The sequence below is a fragment of the Sphaerulina musiva genome (genome assembly GCF_000320565.1).
Source record: "Sphaerulina musiva SO2202 unplaced genomic scaffold SEPMUscaffold_4, whole genome shotgun sequence".
Lineage (NCBI taxonomy): Eukaryota > Fungi > Ascomycota > Dothideomycetes > Mycosphaerellales > Mycosphaerellaceae > Sphaerulina > Sphaerulina musiva.
Window position 1 is genome coordinate 866,749 of NW_016017386.1, and position 19,848 is coordinate 886,596.

Sequence of the window (19,848 nt, forward strand, 5' to 3'; positions counted from 1 at the left end):
GTTGAATGTGATCACGACAACAATGGACTGGAACGTTCGCAGAGGCGCAAGGTACCTAGGTAGGTATAGTTCCATCGCGGACCGTGCCATTGCCATCCCCACTAAAAACCCAACTAGGTACCTCCCACCTCCACCTCCTAGCAGTTCTATTACCTACATGCACCTCCGAGTTGTACTCTCACTCATCCTGCCCTGGCCACTACTGCCGCCCAACTGCGCATATCCCATTGCTCCGTGGTCATCGACACTCCTCCGTGTGCTCTACACGTACACGTGCACGACAGATTGCGTGAGACGGGCGACGACAGCAGAGGCAACACCGTGGCGGCCATCAGACATCTGAGAACAACGCGCGTGTGCGCCTCGGACATACCTACCGCAGCAGTCGCCAATTCTCGTCGACGAGCAGACACGCGCGACACGCACAGCGCGAAAGCCTTTGCTGAGCCTGCTCGAGGACGCGACCAAAAGGCGACTATGAACGTAAATGGTAACGCTCCCTCGTCGTGTATTCCGGCGCGTTCTTGATAACCATGTCAAACGTCCCCATTCCTTTCGGCGGCGGTGGCCAGCTCCCAGCCCACCCCCCATCTTATCTACAACAGCAGAACGCGCAAACACCACCTATGAACGGCACACCTTCTCAGCAAATGCCGGCGTCCATGCCTACCTTGGACCCAGCGCTGCAGGCGATGCTACAACAGGGTGTTCTAACACCTGCAATCCTAGCTCAAATCGCTCAGTCACTGCAGAATGGTTCCTTGCCTCTGCCACCTGTAGGATTCGCTCCACCACATCCCAACCTTCCTACCATCGCGCCTGTCACCGATCCTCGAACCCCCGCCCAGCTCCAGCCCGTCGCCAATACGCCGGAGAATTCACATTCGACGAACGGAGATGTTGATATGGATCATGAGGACGGTGAGATTGAGGACGGTGAGGTGGATGGAGGAAGCACGCCACAAGCACGTGGTTTTCTACGCACGCCACCAAAGGGGCCGGCCTTCAGCAGGCGTGGCTCACATCAATTTCAACACCAAGCGCGGCCCGTTTCTAGGCCTGGCATGACACCTCGCGCATCATCGTCGACGATACCCGCACCGATTATGGCCAATGGGAAGGCACCTGGACCACCCAGCAGCGATGTGAGACCGAACAAGGAAGCGGCGTCCAAAGCCTTCGTGCTGGAGATGCACAAGGCTGGTTATACATATGATGATCTGGCGCGAGAGGTCAAAGACCACAAGATGTTACGTCGCCTATACCTCCAACTTGGACTACCAATTCCTCCACCATCGAGCAGTGTCAAGGCTCCGGTCGCGTCTCAATCTGTCGCATCGCCGGTCAATGTAACCCGTAAACCACCGCCTGCAAACCCTGCAAAGGCCAAGGACAACAGTGCATACCTTGCCAAACTGCAGGCAGTCAAGGGAAAGAAGAGCGGGACCGCAAACGTCCCAGCGACTCCCCCAGCAGCGACGCACGCAGCACAGTCGGTACAGCCTTCATCTAAGATGGTACAGACGGCAACTCCTGCACAACCTCAGCCAACCCCTTTGACAACGCCAACCGTACCCCCAGTTGCCACTGCGCCTGTCAAGAAACCTGTTATAGCGAAGGCGAACACGGCAGAAATACAGAGGAGACTGATTGCGCTCAAGGCTGCTCAGAAAGCTGCGGGGCAGAGCGCTAAATTGTCCAGTGAAGCAAATCAGCCCTCTAGTCCTGCACCGTCACCTAGATCTGGACCAGGTGTCGGATTGAAAGAAGCCTCCGCGACGATCGCCAGTCGGAGTGTCCCGGCTTTGGCCCCCACACAGCCTTCACAACAAATGCCAACCACACGTGCAGTGCCCTCTTCTACGACAGCTTCACCCATCGTGAATCGCGGCGAGTTTAGCCTTCCCGGACTCAGTCTGCCGGGGCTTTACAATCAGCACGCTCCGCCGTCAACGCTACCCAGGTCAAGCCCTCGGCCCAACACGACTACATACTCTGCCTCAGCACAACAATCCACATTGTCATCAAGCGGACTAGCTAGTGGCATCAATGCAACTCAGCAGCCGTTCGGACAATTTCATGACCCAAGCTCTACCGAGCGATGTGTCATCGAGGTTAGTAGCGTCGAGGATGAGGGCAGAGAGGATGATGATGGCGATGAAATGGACATCGGTGGCAGCTCGGAGGAGGAACAGGCACCAGCAGTGAATCCGCCTCCCACTGCTGCGGTCAAAGCTACGGCGCCGACGAATAAAGCATCAAACTCTACTGTCCCGTCGGCTCCTGCTACTCCAGAGTCTTGGCAGAGCATACTGGAAAAGGCTGCGGCACTCAAACAGAATATCGCTAAGATGGAAGGAAAAGGAAGGCGTAAAGTGCCTACCCCAAGCTCAGCACTCCCTTCATCTCCGAGCGGCAGTGTACGCGTTTCTTCACCACATTTGCGGAACGGAATCAGCACTCCTCTCCGCGACTCGCAAACACCAACTTCCGCCATCGCTGCCAAAGTTTCAGCACTGACACAGAATAAAGAAGAACGAGAGAATGAGTCGAAACTACTGGGTCCCAAGCAGGACTCCGGCAATACTGCTTTTTCTTCGGAGACGAAGTCGCCCTCTGCAGCCGTTGATGACCACCCTGCAACATTCAACGCGAATGACGCAACAAGTGACATAGACGACGGTGACGACGAAGATCTGTATGGCGAAGATGGTGAGACCCAGGCGACAGATCTCCAACAGCCCCAAGGCACTCGAAGGTCTCCGCTTGTGGATTCCAGTGCCATCACTGTACCAGAAGACGCGCCCGTCGATACGGCAGGGCCCCAAGCAGTTGGGTTGCGACTCGATCGTGCCGATGACGATCTGTACCACGCTATGGAAGTGGACAGGACAGTTGGCGAGGCCTCATTTGAGTCCACTGCGGCTGATGTTGATTATCCTGACAAGTCGTACGGAGACGAAGACGAGGGAGACGATGGTTTAGACAATGTCTATGAGCCGCCACCAGCTATTGAGACTACGCCACTTGATCATCCGCCCCACGCCGATGAGGAGGACGAAGATAGCGATGATGCAATGGACACTTCAGAGGAGGCTTCCGGTGATAGTGACAGCGAAAGCAGCAACCCCGATCTTGACACTGACTTGGCCGTGGCGCCGGTTCCAGCGTCTCCGATGCGCTCAGCAGTGTCTGCGGGCGCGAATGACGGCCAGGCTGCTCAGGACCCATGTCCTGATGTCGACCTCGCGCCTGAATTACAGCCTGTGAATGACGGCCAGGATCGGGCTTCTACACACGACGCACCCCCTCGTCAATCCCTCTACACGCCATACGACAGTGTCCTGAAGCATTTCAAGGACTATCGCTATCATCCAGAGTTTACTAACACGGTTTCTACTGGGTTTAAAAGCCTGACGTACAATCATAAGATAGATTCGATGCGACCCGTATGTCCCACCGAGATGCATAGTGGGCAGTGCACGGACAAGGAATGCGGCTACCAGCATTTCCGTGACATGATGCTCGAAGGTACGTGTTGTTCCTGCCCACGTGGCTATGAAGATGCCCACAGCTTTCAATACCGGCTATTGCTTCTATTGCGCTCACTAACGCCTGGCAACTAATGTCACAGACAACGACTTACTTCGTCTGATGGGCACCCAACGCACTCCTGCTCGTGGTCCCGAGCAAGATAAAAGGTGGAAGCAAGGACTGAACGACCTGATCAAAGAACTTCGCACCAGCGGAACGATTGGAAAGGATGCAGGACTAATTGCCCAGCGCATTGCTGAGTACCGCCGTGCTTTTGTCAATGACCCGACGCGAGTGGTTATGTTCAACGATTGAACTCGTCTGCCATGGGGTTATGCTGCCATATCGTGACATGTTGCCCTCTTCTCCGTCGGTGATCACGCATCACACGCTTCTCGTACTTGAGACACGCGGCTCGGAGCGCCTCTCTTGTGGAGGAGGTTCCAGACGAGACATGAAGAGTGGTACTGTACCTATCGACAACGAAGGTGTCGCGCAGTAATGGCCGATGGACGCAATGCAATGGGCATGGCCTCTCCACCTCGTGTGCAGGTTGAGCGCAGCAACGTGCGCTCGCCTACCCCTTGGGGACCTTAGGTAATGCTGTTGCAATGGTTCTTTTTGCTTTTTTACTGTCAGGCAGGAGCGGTGGACTGCGGAAGGCGGGCGTGTAAGGAAGCATCTTTTTCGTTCCGGTGCGAATGGAAAGCTTGGCTATCCGGTACCTTACCTACCTGACCTTAAGTACCTACATGACCTTAGGTCGCATCCATTACATCCATGACCGAATTCCTGGTCCCATTTCATTCACGACTCACCAGTCACCACTTTGCCTCACTCTCACAACATCAGGTAGCATGTGACTGACCAGATTCATACATATAGGTACTAATGGGGCCCGCGTGCGTGCTGAGGTCCCAACCTGGTGTCCACCGCTTTCGCAAGCTTCCGCCGAACTTAAACCCTCCCACGTCCACTTCACTTCACATCGCACTAACAACAACTTCCATTGCGGTGCACACCTCTCGACACAGCCCTCAATCATCATCATCATCAACAACAACAACAACTACAACAATAACAACGGCCTCATCACAGTCATCTCAATCGGAAGTCCTCGCGGCCAGACGCAACGCGCTCGCTGGCTGCAACAGGATTTGCCGTGCTACATCCAACGTCAGCTAGCACTCCCAGCATACCGACGGCGCACATCAAGATGCCGAAGCGAGAAGAGCGGACCCAGTACGGCATAACGAAGTACGCTCATGATCCGACTCAAGAAGTGAGGCTTAGTGCCAATGATGATCACCGGGAATCACAACTTCCAGAAAAGCGGCCAGTACTTCTGGGAGAACGTTCCTCTCAACGAATATCGAACAAGCGACAGAACGATAGCCGTGATCATGTTTGGGGCAAGATTGATTCTGGTATGAAAGGACTACAGAAGTTTGGTACGCCAAAATTGAAGTCGACACCGAACTCGACGCCGGAGTCGATGCTAAAGTCGACGCTGAATTCGACGCCGAAGTCGACGCCTCAAGGCCTCGGAAAGGAAATCGACCCTCAAAGCAGTAAATCGAAACAAGTCGAGGCTCCTTTTCAGAAGTCGAAGGCATTAAAGTCGTCATCTCTACTAAGCCCAAATGAGGGTGTGAAGCGCAAGGTTCAGGATACTTCGCTTGACGTCGTAACACCGACTAAACGGGCTCGCAACGGTCAGAGACCCCATTTTGCGCAAGGCAAACGTGAGCCAACAGCCAATTCGAGCAAGCGACAAGAGGAAACGATTGCGAATATGGTAGGTAGCCAGACAGCGAGACCTGCGATCCGTCGAAAGAAGAAGCCGACCTTGGGGTCCCATCTCTCGCAACAAGAGACCGACAATTCACCAGCTGATACACAATAGATATCGATGGGCGAGCCAAGTGTGGAGGAGAGCATCGAATCGCCAGTTGCAGGACCAGACATGCAGCTGCACATAGCAGAGCCAAATACTAATCTCCAAGCTTCGGTGGCCGCATCAACACTCTCATGGGTCATCGGTGAAGCCGGCAATCCAACTTCTACACAGCTGCAGACTGCACCCGAGACAAACATAGCAGGCTTGAAGGGCCAAAATAGCGGCCCTTCCGCAGTACCACACATCCTCGACCGACCGCCCCAATTGACGCGAGCAGTCGACTCGGGCTCCACCAGTCCGTTGAGTGACATGCCTTCTTGGGTTGCAGAGGAGATTATGCGGGAAAATGCGGAACAAAACAAGCAGCGAAGTATCTTTGAGGCGATGAATGGAACGAGCAGCCAGGAGAGTATATCTGGTAGGTCCCAGTTGTGGTTGACAAGAGCAGAAAATGTGCCATCACCAAACCTTCCCCGATTTGAAGCACCAGTTCCAGCAGACTCATCGCCAACCGTGCCAGCACCGATACCTTTAACAATTGCCACGAATACGCCACGCCCAAAGCGCTTGCCCAAGCCTATCGAGCGGTTTGCCAATTATGAAAGTGGCGGAAAATCTATCAATGTCGCTCACAGCACGCCGAACAAACCATACTCAGATGATGAGACGGAAGCAGAGGATCATGCGATCATATCTCCCCACTCACCCAACGGGCCACAGCTCAGACTGCCAAGTTCGTGCAAGGTGAAAACGAAAATCGTCATACTTCCTGTGTGTCTAGTCATACCAAGTGAATCCCCTCCAATCTGCAGAGAGCCACGAGAGCAGCGTGTGGTAGGACCACAAGGGTCTGTAGAGGAGTCACAAAGACTCCGTTCGCCTCCCGGTACCCTCGACAGCGGTGGATTCGATATTGGGGAGCTCGACGAGTTTGGTGTTCGAGAGCAGCTTGAATTATCTCGTAAGCTCAGCGAACGCCAGCCATTGGGCTTGAAGCCGGAATCAGTAGGTGAGCCTACCGTCTGGGCCGACACTCGTCAGGCTCTATGCGAGACGGTACCATATTTCAAAATGCCGCAAAGCGGCTGTCATCAGAATAACGGCCATGTCTACGCGTTCCTCTACGACGGAAGTGGCCACTGTCGCGAGTACATGGACACAGACCTCATCATCGCTCGGGCAGGAGGCTGCATGGAACAAGATGCGAACGGCCAGATGCAGCAAAAGAAGAATCATTCCATGGAAGAGGCTCAAGTGCAAGCCGTGATCAACGATATCGAGCACCAGAACCCTGTCATAGTCATATGTGGCAACAAGCATGCTGCTGCGATTTGTCAGATGCCGCATCGATATTGCGTCCTGGGATGGTACAAGCCCGTTGCGGTGTGGGCGGAAAAGACGCTCGGAAAGGGCACGAAGACATGGGTCACTGTCAAGTACCGGCTTGAAAGGCTTGACTGCAACAAACGCGCTTGGTATGCACCGATTCAAGAAGTCATCACAGAGGAAGATCGGAAGGTAGCGGGATCTGCGAAGAGAAAAAGGTGCGGCGACTGTGAGATGGAGTCTCCGCACGTGTATCTGAATGGCTGGATGTGCCTCAACGCTTCTTGTGAGCGGTTCTGGAAGCTTTCCTGTGGCGGAGATGCGCCCTACGGCAAGCTGCCTTATCATCCTGCCTTTCTGCTCGACCGCACGAGATGGCAAAACGAACAAGAGCCGTACAGTGTGCGGCCACCAGTGCCAGACAGCGGGAAAGTGATGGGCGACAACTTGACCAAGATCAATACACGCGGCATCGTATGTCCATGGTGTGGGCGTTGCAATCACCGTCGACTCTGGAAAGGATGGACGTGTGACAATCCGAGCTGCGACTTTGCGTCCTTTCCGATGCATGTTCCCGTCAAGCCCGCTGTACTTCATCAGCCCTGGGATAGCGTTGGCGATGGCCCGACACTTTCGCAAAACAAGTACGCGAAGCATCTTGGTGTACGCGTCCGGGTCAGCCACAAGCTCGGGTTCAAGATCTTTACCTATACATTCGACGGCATCGAAGGGAAATTGGTGCACGCTGTGAGCAACGCGATGATCAATCGTGCGCCCGGGGGCCCTGACGAGATGTTTGAGGCAATGCAGAGGCAGGATGATCCGGAAATGGATTTGCATTTGCAGAGGAGGCCATTTATTGGGACAGGATCATCAGCCAGTCTGAAGTTGAAGTCTGCGCCGGTGGAAGATGGCGACTTCATGACTGCCTTTAGCATGAACTACGGCATGCCATACAAGTTCGTGGCGGGGGGTGCCAGTCTTCCCTTTGCATCTGCACCGTGGCCCGTTCGAGCGTGTCGTGCGGATTTGAATTGGGCATCCAAGAACTTTTCTGATGCTGACGGCCATGTCGAGTTCAACGAGCAGCTCGTCTTTGCGTACATGGAGGGTCAGAAAGTGGAGTACCACGACGATGGTGAGAGTGGGCTGGGGGCTCGCATCGCGAGCATGTCCCTTGGCAGCAAAGCCAAGATGATGTTACGAATGAAAACCAAGCATTACGTGGGTTGTAGCAAGACGGGAGTGTTGACGCAGGACAAACCTGTGCCGGGGTCGATTGGTGGCGAGGCCATGTATCGTAGGCGACTTGCCGCTTGGCACAGCCTGCAAGAGCTGAAAGGCAGTGACAAAGCAGCATACGAGAGACGACGCAAAGAAATACCCGAGGAATTGGGGCTTGTCGCGAAGAAGGCGAAGAAAGCGGAAGACATGGTCACGGTCACGCTCCACCACGGCGATATCGTGGTGATGGAGGGCTACGAGATTCAGCAGTACCTCGAGCACAAAGTGGTGCCCGAGGGCTGTCTGAGGTTTGCACTCACGTGCAGAAGTGTGCTGCCGGAGCATCTCAAGGCTGAGGAGAGGCCCAGCTATGGGGTCGAGGCCGATGAGCCGCACATGAGCAGCCTGGTGAGAATGGCGGAGGCGGAGGCGGAGGCGAAGGCGGAGGCGGAGGCAGAAGAGAATCGATGACCGCTACTTTTGGCGCAGCAGTGAGGGTAATTATAATGCAACGGGGAGAGCCGGCGATGTTGAATTCTCAGCCTCGTTCCCCACTCGGGCAGTGCATCTCGGACGATATCATGGTCAGCGAGAGAGAGAGAGGAGGGAGGGAGGGAGGGAGGGAGGGAGAGACATACATGGATATTAGCCAAGGTACTCTCCGATAATAATGATAATACCTACAGTATGAATATACCAAGATGATATTCTACCATGGGTGAACATCGATTCCATGGAAATGGTACCTACCTGACCTGACCTTTAGGTAGCAAGCAGCTCTTGTTGGTTGTGGCTTGTAGGAGTGAATGGTCAGGTAGTACAGGAAGGAAGTTGGAAGGAACAGAAAGTGATATTGATGAGGTAATCATTTGAGAAACAACATGACCTTGGAAGTTGACAATATCCATTTGCCACCTCCCATACCATACCATACCATACTTACACTTAAGAGGTAGGTAGGTAGGTAGATAGCACACCGGATTACCAGTTCTCGTAAAAGTATAGATAGATAGATACGGTAGTGTAGTGTAGTATAGTACAGTATAGTATAGGTGTGCCATGGTATCGCCGATCCAGGTCTACATATTGTGGCTGAATAAATGTACATACGTACACCTCCCCTCTCCTCTCTCCCCCCACGTCGGCTGATCGGTGTAACACCAGAACAACCACATTACGCTGCTGTCGGTAGCTAGGCATTGTTCTCTCTCTGTGTGTAGGTGTGGGTGTGGGTGTGTAAGGCAGAGCAGAGGCAGAGACAGTAAAAGAGGTCATCGTGCATGAACATGGCTGGGTGGTCGCATTGATTGATAATTTATCGTCATACGGTCATACTCATACCTTACCTACCTCCATGTTAAACTTGGCTTTTCGGACAGAGGTCCGCGTATCGCGGGAGGAGAGTTTCAATGAGGTAGGGTTACTAGGGTATACAAGGTCATTGCATGTATGAATTGATAGGTAGATAGGTATCATGTACCTAGGTGGTTGATAGTTGGTGGTGGTGGTGTGGCGGTGGGAGGGTATGTACATGTATGTGTGACTGACTTGACTTTGATCGAGCGGGCGGTCAGGGATTACATCTCTCTTTAGCGTGGGGTGGGCATGACGAATTGGGGGGGGGAGACGGTCAAGACTCAAGAGAGACAAGTGGTCAGGAATTCACTTGGGATCATTAAGGATGATTATGAATGATTAATGATGATCAGGATCGGCTGGTTGTTTGAGGGTGTGCAGCGCAGCCTTTCTTTTCCTTTCCTCGTGCCTGGTTGGTTGATGTTTGGTTGAAGTTGCTTGGTAGACATGGTTGTGCAAGTGGTTGGCTGTGTGCTGCCCTGTGCTGCCTACGGGTGTTGCCTGTGCATCCCTCTCTGGGATTGGTTGGATGACCACCTCCCTACCTCCTTTTTACCTTTTCTCTCTTTTCTTTCCCTTTACCGCCTACACCGGACGCCGCCCATTCCATCACACCCTCACACTTGCTCTCTGCGCACACTTTGCCTTTCCAATAATTGCTCTGCCGTCCTTCGAGGAGCTATTCCTTTGCCTGCTGACGTGGGGGCTGCTGGAACCGTGGAAGTAATTGGAACTAGCTTTTTCATTCGCCTGCCCATCCATCCACCCACTCACCACCATTCGTGTTTTTAGCCTGCCTCATAGACTGCCACCTTCTTTGTATACACACATACACACACACACACACACACTACGCTAGCGGAGGGAGAGAGAGAGAGAGAGAGGTCCTCTGTCTGAGTGAGGGAAAAATGACTGCTGGCCCAGTCATCCATCACATGTGCTGTATTTGCCGCTTCTGACTGCTTGACGCAGCCACTACCACTCACTGCACTCAACCAGCATTTCAGGTTCACCCCCTCCAACTACCTTACTACATGTATACATTACTCGGAGAATAGAATACTTAGATCCCTCAAGCCAGGCATTGCCTGGTTCCTCTACCTCCACCGACTCCCACTACCACAGTCACTACTTACTACCTCACTACTAGTCTACTAGTCTACTACTACTACTACTACTACTACTACTACTTCCCGAGCTATATTCGTCGATACCTATACTACTACTACCGTACTTTAACTGCTGCTATCATCCTTGACCGCACATCTTCCATCACCGCCCCGCCCACCGGTCGGATCACGGATCGGGCCTACGAGTGGACTCTGCCCTCCGATCGCACTACTGCACTGCGCATCGCCACGGCAGAAGAGGAAGATTTCGCCTGAACTGCGGCTATCTGCCTGCCTTTGCCTGAAAGCCGCTGCTGCCCACAACCCGACGAACTGACCGTTGCTATCCCCACGCCTTCATGTGCAAGTCGTGACTCGTGCAATCTTTCAAACCTTCGCGCCATCCATCCAACTACTGCGACTACATAGCCATGCCCTCGCCCGCGTTGGGCGAGCAACAGCAAAGAAGTCTAACCTGGCCACCAACCACATTACGCCACTCCACTGTTGACGTGGACGCCAAATATATGCCAGCAACTACTCCCACCATTCACCCAATCATCATGCCTTCGACAACCAAACGAAAGCCTCTGCGGCCCGACTCGTTCGAGGATGAAATTGATCAGGATCCCGCTGCGCACTTTCTGTCACCCGTCAAGATGGTCTACGAGTACGACGACTGGGCCGAAGAGTCCGACAACGACAATACCGAAGACGTTGCCTGGGATGCCGGCATTGTGGACTTTGCACATTTTCACTCCGACAGGCAGCAAGCCCAAGCAGGACACACCACATCGCTGCCCACAGACCGATGGGATTCCCTTTTGGCGAGCCAACACTCGGCACTGCAGCGTGCCATGCAGCGAAATCGTTCTTCACGACCCGAACCGACACGCAATCGAATCTGGACGCCACCAGCAGAAGATGTGCCTCATCTAACACCAGATAACTCGCCCAATCTGCGAGACTCGTTTGATATGGAGCGCTACTGTGGCAGACCTGCTGCTGCTGCTGCCGCTCGACCGAGTATACCAAATTACTTGCAATCAAATTTCACCCCAGCCGAAGAGCTTTCAGACGACGATGATTACGACGACGACGACGACGAGACCGACTCTGACGAAGACGAGCTGCCTGTCGCGTACCTCGTCGAGCGAGCACGTGAACGCAGACGTGCCGCTCGCAAGCTCGAGCGACCAGGTATGCGTTTCAACCGAACCATGTCGGGCAAGGTCCACGTCTGGAAACGGCCCGGCTATCAGCTCCCCGATGTTGGGGAAGATGCCGAGGCCGAGAGAAGAGCAGAACTCGCGTACGTGCAGCTCCAGGGGGGAGGAGGAGGAGGAAGAAGGAGAAGAAGAAGTCCGTCGCGTGGAACCAGCCAGCATGAGCAACGTGGACGAAGGCGGTGACCTAGATGCATGTATGCATGCATGCATGCATTTATGCAGTGCGTGGGAAACCTGTTGTAACTCTTCTTGTGTCCCTTGTCAAACCGGAGAGAGAGGGCAATGTGTGGTTGGTTGTGCGTTGTGGAGGAATGAAAAAGGATTGTTGGCACAACGTGGCGTCGCATTGGGATTGGGCTCGTTGAAATGATTTTTTGGGGGTCCAGACCGGTCCAGTTACAGGTGACAGTCTGACAGGTATCCATGAATGAGTGGTACCCACGGTTCGGCTCGGGCGAAATGGGCTTGCATGATCTTTTTTTTTTGTGTTTCTCCAACTGTCCAACATGGGGGTTTTGTGGGACAGGTACCTACTACTTTACAAGTCACAATCAATATGATGGAACCAAAACCAGACTGGCGAAGGATGTTCACTGTTTAGCTGCATTTGGGGAGGAGGGGGGGGATCAAGTACTTACCTGGGAGGGGGGAGGGGTTTTGTGACAACAACAACAACACTCTCACATCACGCGTGTTTGGCATTTTTGGCATAATTTTTCTCGCAGTACCTGGCATGAGTGGGGGGTTGGAAGTTTTGAGGGCATGAAGAGATGATAAGAAGCGTAAAGAGAGATACCAATTTTTGATTGACTACCTACCTTAGCTATGAATCTTACCTACCTTACCTATATACCTGGGTACCTACTACCAGCTACTTTTACTACTACCTACCTAACCTACCTACCTACTTACCTACTTACCACTATTACTAACTATACTAGCTTATACTTATAGTAAGAACACAAAAGCAATAGCTTTTTTTCGGCTTCTCTCCGACTAGGCTATTTATTATATACCTATAGGAGTTATGTCCGAACCGCCCTCAAAAAAGGGCTTACTTGGCAAATACCAAGCATTCCGTCGCATCGCCCATCAATCAACTCTACCTCCTTCTCCAACTATTCCAAAATCTACTTCACCAGATAGGTAATAATACTCTTTTTCATCACAACGGTAGCCCCTCCTATCTTTACTTCTACAACAACAACTCTCCCATCCCGCATCCCAAATCTCGCAGCACAAAAATAAAAATGACCGACCAAAACTACAACGTCGAACAAGAAATCGCAGCTTTCTTCTCTACAAAAACAAGAGTTCTCCGAAATTCTTGTGATGAGTTTGCAAAAAAACTCATTGTCGAGAAGAGTACATCAGGAAATACAAGTACAAGTACAAGTACAAGTACAAATACAGTCCGATTAGAAATCGTACCCACACAAGGCGTTTGCAGCTATACCGTCTACGCCGGCACCAGCAACAACAGCAACAGCAGTACTCTCGACTGGGTGGTACAATTCCGTTTGAAATCTCTCGCGTTGCCGATGGAGACGATGGAGAGAGCGAAGAGGGTTTATGGGGGATTGGTGCCTGAGGTGAGTTTTCGGGGGGAGATGGGTGATGCAAATGGTGGTGATGGGAATGGGAATGATGATGGCAGGGAGAATTTGGTGGTATATGTGATGCCGAGAATGCGAGGGATTAGTCGGTTGGAATATATTCTTGCTCATGGGTTTCCGGAGGATGGGGAGAAGATTTGTGAGGCGAGGGAGAGGTTGGTTGGGGATGTTGCTTCGTGAGTCTTTATTTCTTTTCTTTTTATTCCCTCTTTTTTTGGATTGTTCTCGTTGTTATCACTATACCTTCAATCTCTAATCACAGCTGTGTGTGTATGTGCATCAGTTTCTTCGCCCTATCCTTCCAAACGCCCCAACCCCTCCCACAATCCCACCTCGCCCAACTCCACCAACAATACTCCACCGACCTCCATCTCCTCCACCAAACCCTCCCCACCCGCTTCCAAACTACCATCCAACGCTGCCTCCACGCCCTCCCATCCATCATGACCCTCCCCATCGTACTCGCCCACAAAGACTTTGGCGACTTCAACATTCTCGTGGATTCCGAAACCTGCCATCTCCTCGGCGTCATCGATTGGGCAGAAGCTACCTTGGAACCCTTTGGAATCAATCTCTACGCCACAGAGAATTTGATGACGAAATTTCATCTGAGGAATGGGGCGGTGAGATATCCGAGGTATGAGGTTCTTTATGAGAGGTTTTGGGATGGGCTTGGGGAGGGAATTGGGAGGGGGGGGGGTTTATTGGTAGCGGTGGTGATGCGACGAATGTTATTAGCACGATCCAATCGGCTATGCTTCTTGGATTATTGCTTTCGAATGGTTTTACGAGTCGTCTTGCTAATGAAGCTGCTCCGGTTCCGATTTCTGAGGATAGTCGGGAGGGAGCTTATAAAATGTTGAAATTGGATAGTTTTTTGGTGAGGGAAGAGACGAAATTTTCCTTTTTTGTAGAATGTTTGTGGGAGATTATGTATGGAATATATTTGATGTGATCTTGACCTGACCTCGTTCAATGTATAATGTTGGTGTAGACTTCTTGGGAAGGGGGATAGGTAGGTAGTCAGGAAGATTTCTATACCTCCTAGTAGGCAAGTCATGCATAATCGTCTAGACGCTCCGATAAGAGCCTAAGAGGTATGTAAGGTAGTTAACACACACCACCGACCACACTATTCCATGTCCCATTCTTCAAAAGGTCAGTCCTATAGATCTCCGTCATCTACCCAGGAATAACATAAACCTTGTCAATTATACGACTTGCAAGATCCTTATACAATATTGTTGTTATTGGTTTGTCATGATTAATTGCTTTGCCTGCGCTAAATTAATTACAGCAAGTCGTTCTATACCTACGTAGTCAGCCAAGGGCAACACTACCTACTACTAGGTACCTGAGTCTAGTACCCAACTCCTCGCTCGCTCGCTCGCGCCCAAACGCGCGCGATCTCTATTCAACTCGTGTTATCGTGTCACATTTTCCACCTCCCCAACAAGTCTTTCCATCGGGTAAAGGAGGAAAAAAAGAAGAAAAAAAGAGTCTCGCTCCCCACCACCACCAAAAAGCATACGCGGTGAAAGGCTTCTCTCTTCTTAAAGCTCATTTACAATAGAAAAGCCAAAGCGCCCACACCAGCAGCTGCAGCACCAGCAAAGATAACATTTCTGTGCGCTGCACTATCGCTCGTAGCCGACGAGCTAGAACTTTCCGTCGCAGAGCCCTCTCCTGTAGCCTCAGACGTCGCAGTACTAGTGCTAGTGCCAGAAGCAAGAGCAGGCGCAGTCTGACTCGGAGCAGGAGAGACACCATCACAGTCCAGAATACAAGACTTCATAGTATCAAAAGCATCCTTCTCGGTCAAATTTTCCGGATACGAATCCATGGCGCACTCGCGAGCGCACTCGTAGGCGGTGCAAGGGAGGTCGTCTGCACTCCAGAAGGGCGAGCCTCCGAGCTTGTTTTCGTATTCCGAGTAGTTTCCTGTGGCGCCGCTGAGGGCGAAGCGGTTGCTGTAGGTGGCGCCTTGGCCTGTGGTCAGGTCGGCGACGGCGATGGAATAGTAGTTTGCTGAAGGTCCTACGCTCGCGGGGATGGACAGGTTGCTGAGTGGGCTCTTGAGAGATGTCGAGTTGATGAGGTAGCCTGTGCAATTCTTGTTAGGAGACGCACTTTTGTTTTGTACAAGAGAATCGCGGTGAAGCCGCAACAACACTTACAGGTAGGACCGTTGACGCCGGCGAGAGCAGCGGCAAGGTAGACGCGATACTGGTCGCTATTCGCATTCTCGAATGTGACCTCGAACTTGGTGTCGGCAGAGATGTTGGCGGGTGCTACGATGCCGTTCAACGCGTGGACAGATGCCGCGAGTGTAGCGAGCGCCACGACGCGTCCAGTAAAGTACTTCATGTTGTCGACGGCTCCACTTGTTTTTTTCGTAGGATCTCTGCGAGTCGTGGAGTGCAAGTTTGTCGAGGCGAGGAATCGGCTGCGAGGCGAGTAGCAAACGAATGACTGTGGTGAGAAGAATGGCGATCGAGGGTTGAAGAGGAGAGCGGGAGAAGGGAGGAAGAAGAGGAGGAAGAGAGAAGACGAAAAACAAACAAGCGCTGGAGAGCTAGTAGCACATCAATACTACTCCAAGTACTGTATATGAAAAAAAAGACAGGCCTGCACGCAACACTGAAGCAGAAACGAGCCAATGGCCGAGCTTGGCAGGTCTGCACACACCTTCGTGTTACTGTACTTAGCCCACGCCAGTGACTGGTTTCCTTTTTTGGAACATGTCGCGATCCACCTGTAGCCTATGGGCAGACTGACCCGCCGTGAATGTGCAGGCATCGTGTTCGGCTCGCGGCAGCAATATGAAATTGGCCTTGTTCACCGCAACCGCGTCGGAAGTGAAGCTGTCCTTTTTTGTTTCTCACAGACTTCTTCTTCTCACAGAACGGGAAAGGAGACGGAGACGGAGAGAGGAGGGAGATGAAGTCTGTCGCAGCGTGAGCCTGTCCCATGAATGATGAAACTACTGTACAGTAGACCAAGCAGCGCCAAGTCGTGAATTCCCGCGTGCGCTTCCCATGTGCTTCTGCTTCGTGCGGCGGACAAGCCTATCTATTGACTATTGACTAGTCTATAGTAGACACCGCGCCGTGACACGTCCACTGCCGCTCGCGTGGAACTGCCGACGATATTGCGGACACAACAGGCTCCACTTGGGATGCAGATTGATGCATTCTTGGCACAAGACGGTGTCTTCCGTAGCGTGGAGGACTTGTTCCGCTGCCGACTGCGAGAAGTTGGAGATGAAGATGGTGAAGAAGAGGAAGAAGAAGAAGAAGAAGATGGAGCAGCAGAAGAGGGAAAAGGAGATATAAAAGGAGATATAAAAGGAAAAAAGGAGAGGGGGAACAGGAATACATTCCTCTACATGCGTCTCCCGATGTCGGCGACAAGCCATCCTACCGTTTAACAGACACCCGCCAGAGAGACATACCTCCTCATATCTTGTGACTGTTACGAGCTATGGCAACCTCCATCGTGCATTATTGGCATTATACTGCCCAAACACATCATGTCACAACCCCAACACCTCGAGCCATTACCGCTTCCCCCAGGCGTGAGCGAGGACTACATTGATTGTACATCTTCCTGTGGTCTCAACTTCCACATCCTCAAAGCTGGAGATCCCCACCACCCTCTTGTCCTCTTCTGCCACGGCTTCCCCGAGCTCGCCTTCTCATGGCGAAAGGTCCTGTCTGCGGTGGCAAAGGCCGGATACTACTGTGTCGCCATGGACCAACGAGGCTACGGCAGAACCACCGGCGGGGAAAAAGACCAGCCCGACGAGGAAATCGATCTGACACAATATACCATGACCAACCTCGTTCGTGACCTCGTCTGTCTGGTGTACAAGTTAGGATACACAGAAACGGCCTGCATTATCGGCCACGATTTCGGTGCTGTATCTTCCGCCATGGCAGCATTAATCCGCCCGGACATCTTCAAAGCAACAATCCAAATGAGCCACCCCTACCATCCCCCTCCCAGCCCTCAATTGGGAAACGAGCCCCCCAACCCGCCATATGACATTCAAGCCGAACTCGCCAAACTCTCTCCACCTCGCAAACATTACAAATGGTACAATTCCAGCCCCGACGCAGCATCCCATTGGAACCACCCCCCACAAGGTCTCTCCCAATACCTCCGAGGCTATTTCCATCTCAAATCCGCAAATTGGGCCCCCAATCACAATTTACACCCCTTACCCGAATGGAGCGCCAAGTCCCTCGCTCTCATGCCCGAATACTACATCATGCAACTCCACGACACCTTTCCCTCGTGCATCGCCAACAACATGCGTGGCGAAGATTTCACCACAACAGAATCCTGGCTCTCGCAAGAAGATCTCGCCGTTTATGTCGGCGAATGGAATCGCACGGGGTTTCAACGTGCGTTGCTGTGGTATCGTGCTCAAACGGCTTCGACGGAGATTTCCAAGAAGGATTTGTTGTTGTATGCCGGTGCGCGAATTGAAGTACCGTGTGCGTTTATTAGTGGGAAGCAGGATTGGGGGAATTGGCAACAACCGGGTGCGTGGGAAGGGTATGAGGATGAGAAGCGTGTGCGACGGGGTTGTTATCGGGGTACGACGTGGATTGATGGAGCGGGACATTGGGTGCAGCAGGAGCAGGATGGGGAAGTGGTGAGGGCGGTGGTGAAGTTTTTGGAGATGTTGAAGTGAAATTCGCAAAAATGAAAAATGTACTTCTATTCTTTCTTCTATTCTCTTTCTGTTCCTTCGATTTACTCCCAGATATGCCGAATCTTTTGCCAGCCTTTAAAGGAAACCACAGGACCTTCCTCTGCAATCGACTCTTCCAGACCCGTATGCAAATCCACCTCGTGTGAAGGATGTGCCCACGGGTCACTCCACGTATAAATGCGATGTCCGGCATAAATCGCCAAAAACAGCGGAATTCTAAATTCGAATCACTTTTGGTTAGTTTCTCTTCTTTCCATCATTCCCCTAACAAAGATGAAGAAAAAAAAACCACTCACCCAACATAAGCCGTCATAAACCCACTAACCGACCAATTCTCGGGAAAAAACACATTAAACCCATTAATCAAACACAAAAACGTAAACCCCCCAATCGCCGTCCAACTGCCCCACGCCCCATTTTGAAAAGGAGAATGATACGGCATTTCCGCATACGTCACCCCTTGCGCGCGACAAGCCTTGTTGAATCGAATATACACAATCCCACAACAAATCCAACTGATGAATCCCGACGTATTCGTCAAATTGACAAACCAATTAAATACCACTGCACTATCACTTCCCACATTCAAATATGCGAGAGCGCAGAAGAGTGAAGACGCGATGACGGCGGCATAGGGTACTCCGCGTTTGGTGCAAGCTTTGAATATCCGGGGAGCGTTTCCCGAGAGGGCGAGAGCGTAGAGAGATCGACTCGAGAGGAAGAGGAAAGAATTTCCTGAAGACCAGGCTGAGAGGATAATTCCTCCGTTGATAATACTGTCCAAAGCAGGGATTCCGGCGTTTTTTATCGCGACTACAAAAGGGGAACTTCCGGCTCCCGCGCCGCCGCTGGTGAGTCGTGCGTCGTCGGAGGGACAGATTACGCCGATGGCGAGCACGCTGCCGACGTAGAAGATTACGAGTCGCCAGATGTAGCGGCGTGCCGCGGTGGGGAGGTTGCGGCGGGGGGATTCCATTTCTCCGCCGGTGGCGATGAGGAGTTCGGGGGCGAAGGCGAAGGGGAAGGCGGAGAGGACGAGGGCGGAGAGGAGGGCGAGGAAGCGGCCGGTGTTGCCGTCGACGAGGTATTCGTTTGCAGCTCCGGGGTTCTGCATCCGCATGACAGATTAATTTTCTTTTCTTTTTTTCCTTCTTCTTTTCTTTTCCTTTTTCGTTCCTTTTCGTTCTTTTTCGAAGTCGTCACACTCTCTCATATCCGACTAGAAAGAAAAGAAAAGTAATACTTACCTTCCAATACCGAAAGCCCAATCGATCCTTATCCGGCCCACCACCAAAAAACAACACAACAGACATAAACAACAACCCAATCATCATAATAATCTTCGTCCCCGCAAACCAAAACTCCGTCTCACCATAAAATTTCACGGGAAGCGCATTCAACCCAACAATCACCACAATCATAATACTAATCCACACAGCAATATGAACCGGAGCATTCCAATACTCAATGACCAATCCCGCAGCAGTAATTTCATAGGGGACTAAGATGCCCAAGGAATAGAAATATAACCACCCCATGGCAAATCCCATGCTGCGGCTGACATATCTCCATCCAAACATGTTCATGGAACAGCCTTTGGTGGGGCACCAGGCGGCGACTTCGGCTACGCCCGAGACGATGCACCAGACGAGAAAGGACATGGTGATGAAGGCGGCGAGGATGAAGGCTGGACCGCCTCGGGCGAGGGTTTGGCCACTGCCTACGAAGAGTCCGGTTCCTCTGGGGAGGGAGGGAGAGGATGTCGTTAGCTTATTTCTCTCTCTCTCTCTCTCTCTCTCTCTCTCTCTCTCTCTCTCTCTCTCTCTCTCTC

General features: G+C 52.1%; 8 protein-coding genes across 8 annotated transcripts in view; 5 read left to right on the top strand and 3 right to left on the bottom strand.

Moving 5' to 3' along the window:
* Positions 1–3,630: 3,630 nt before the first annotated feature.
* On the top strand, positions 3,631–3,849 carry SEPMUDRAFT_43235 (uncharacterized protein; the record flags this gene model as incomplete). The annotated part of the gene is made up of 1 exon (XM_016908888.1): positions 3,631–3,849. A coding segment is annotated over one exon (219 nt), but the record flags the coding sequence as incomplete, so codon positions are not given.
* Positions 3,850–4,750: 901 nt separating this feature from the next.
* Positions 4,751–8,544, top strand: SEPMUDRAFT_155685 (uncharacterized protein; the record flags this gene model as incomplete). The annotated part of the gene is made up of 2 exons (XM_016907633.1): positions 4,751–5,332; positions 5,441–8,544. 2 exons carry the CDS (start codon positions 4,751–4,753, stop codon positions 8,453–8,455), a joined length of 3,597 nt encoding a protein of 1,198 aa, XP_016761476.1. The 3' UTR covers positions 8,456–8,544.
* Positions 8,545–10,464: 1,920 nt separating this feature from the next.
* SEPMUDRAFT_148687 (uncharacterized protein) lies at positions 10,465–12,553 on the top strand. The gene has a single exon (XM_016905081.1). It carries the CDS (start codon positions 10,881–10,883, stop codon positions 11,859–11,861), a length of 981 nt encoding a protein of 326 aa, XP_016761477.1. The 5' UTR covers positions 10,465–10,880; the 3' UTR covers positions 11,862–12,553.
* A 328-nt stretch (positions 12,554–12,881) lies between these two features.
* On the top strand, positions 12,882–14,256 carry SEPMUDRAFT_148688 (uncharacterized protein). The gene is made up of 2 exons (XM_016905082.1): positions 12,882–13,470; positions 13,578–14,256. Exons 1-2 carry the CDS (start codon positions 12,929–12,931, stop codon positions 14,155–14,157), a joined length of 1,122 nt encoding a protein of 373 aa, XP_016761478.1. The 5' UTR covers positions 12,882–12,928; the 3' UTR covers positions 14,158–14,256.
* A 281-nt stretch (positions 14,257–14,537) lies between these two features.
* Positions 14,538–15,830, bottom strand: SEPMUDRAFT_132679 (uncharacterized protein). Its single transcript, XM_016902508.1, has 2 exons — positions 15,472–15,830; positions 14,538–15,397 (listed from the first exon to the last, which is right to left on the bottom strand). Exons 1-2 carry the CDS (start codon positions 15,659–15,661, stop codon positions 14,859–14,861), a joined length of 729 nt encoding a protein of 242 aa, XP_016761479.1. The 5' UTR covers positions 15,662–15,830; the 3' UTR covers positions 14,538–14,858.
* Positions 15,831–15,909: 79 nt separating this feature from the next.
* On the bottom strand, positions 15,910–16,455 carry SEPMUDRAFT_148689 (uncharacterized protein). The gene has a single exon (XM_016905083.1). It carries the CDS (start codon positions 16,264–16,266, stop codon positions 16,057–16,059), a length of 210 nt encoding a protein of 69 aa, XP_016761480.1. The 5' UTR covers positions 16,267–16,455; the 3' UTR covers positions 15,910–16,056.
* A 139-nt stretch (positions 16,456–16,594) lies between these two features.
* The window catches only part of SEPMUDRAFT_148690 (histidine permease), a 4,600-nt gene continuing 1,346 nt past the window's right edge, over positions 16,595–19,848 (bottom strand). The window contains exons 2-4 of the mRNA XM_016905084.1: positions 19,265–19,757; positions 18,314–19,125; positions 16,595–18,233 (exon numbers count right to left, since the gene is read on the bottom strand). Coding sequence (XP_016761481.1) covers positions 18,059–18,233; positions 18,314–19,125; positions 19,265–19,757 — 1,480 coding nt within the window. The 3' untranslated portion in view covers positions 16,595–18,058. The remainder of the gene's footprint in view (positions 18,234–18,313; positions 19,126–19,264; positions 19,758–19,848) is intronic.
* Positions 16,827–17,996, top strand: SEPMUDRAFT_43485 (alpha/beta-hydrolase; the record flags this gene model as incomplete). The annotated part of the gene is made up of 1 exon (XM_016908898.1): positions 16,827–17,996. The coding sequence occupies one exon, from the start codon at positions 16,827–16,829 to the stop codon at positions 17,994–17,996; it is 1,170 nt and encodes a 389-aa protein (XP_016761482.1).

Excerpts from the sequence above, each read along its gene's own strand:
- SEPMUDRAFT_148687 (XM_016905081.1), top strand. The coding sequence starts at position 10,881 with ATGCCCTCGCCCGCGTTGGGCGAGCAACAGCAAAGAAGTCTAACCTGG.
- SEPMUDRAFT_148688 (XM_016905082.1), top strand. The coding sequence starts at position 12,929 with ATGACCGACCAAAACTACAACGTCGAACAAGAAATCGCAGCTTTCTTC. Across the intron at positions 13,471-13,577 it reads TTGGTTGGGGATGTTGCTTC|TTTCTTCGCCCTATCCTTCC; the intron begins GTGAGTCTTTAT and ends TATGTGCATCAG.
- SEPMUDRAFT_132679 (XM_016902508.1), bottom strand. The coding sequence starts at position 15,661 with ATGAAGTACTTTACTGGACGCGTCGTGGCGCTCGCTACACTCGCGGCA. Across the intron at positions 15,398-15,471 it reads CGGCGTCAACGGTCCTACCT|GCTACCTCATCAACTCGACA; the intron begins GTAAGTGTTGTT and ends AGAATTGCACAG.
- SEPMUDRAFT_148689 (XM_016905083.1), bottom strand. The coding sequence starts at position 16,266 with ATGGGACAGGCTCACGCTGCGACAGACTTCATCTCCCTCCTCTCTCCG.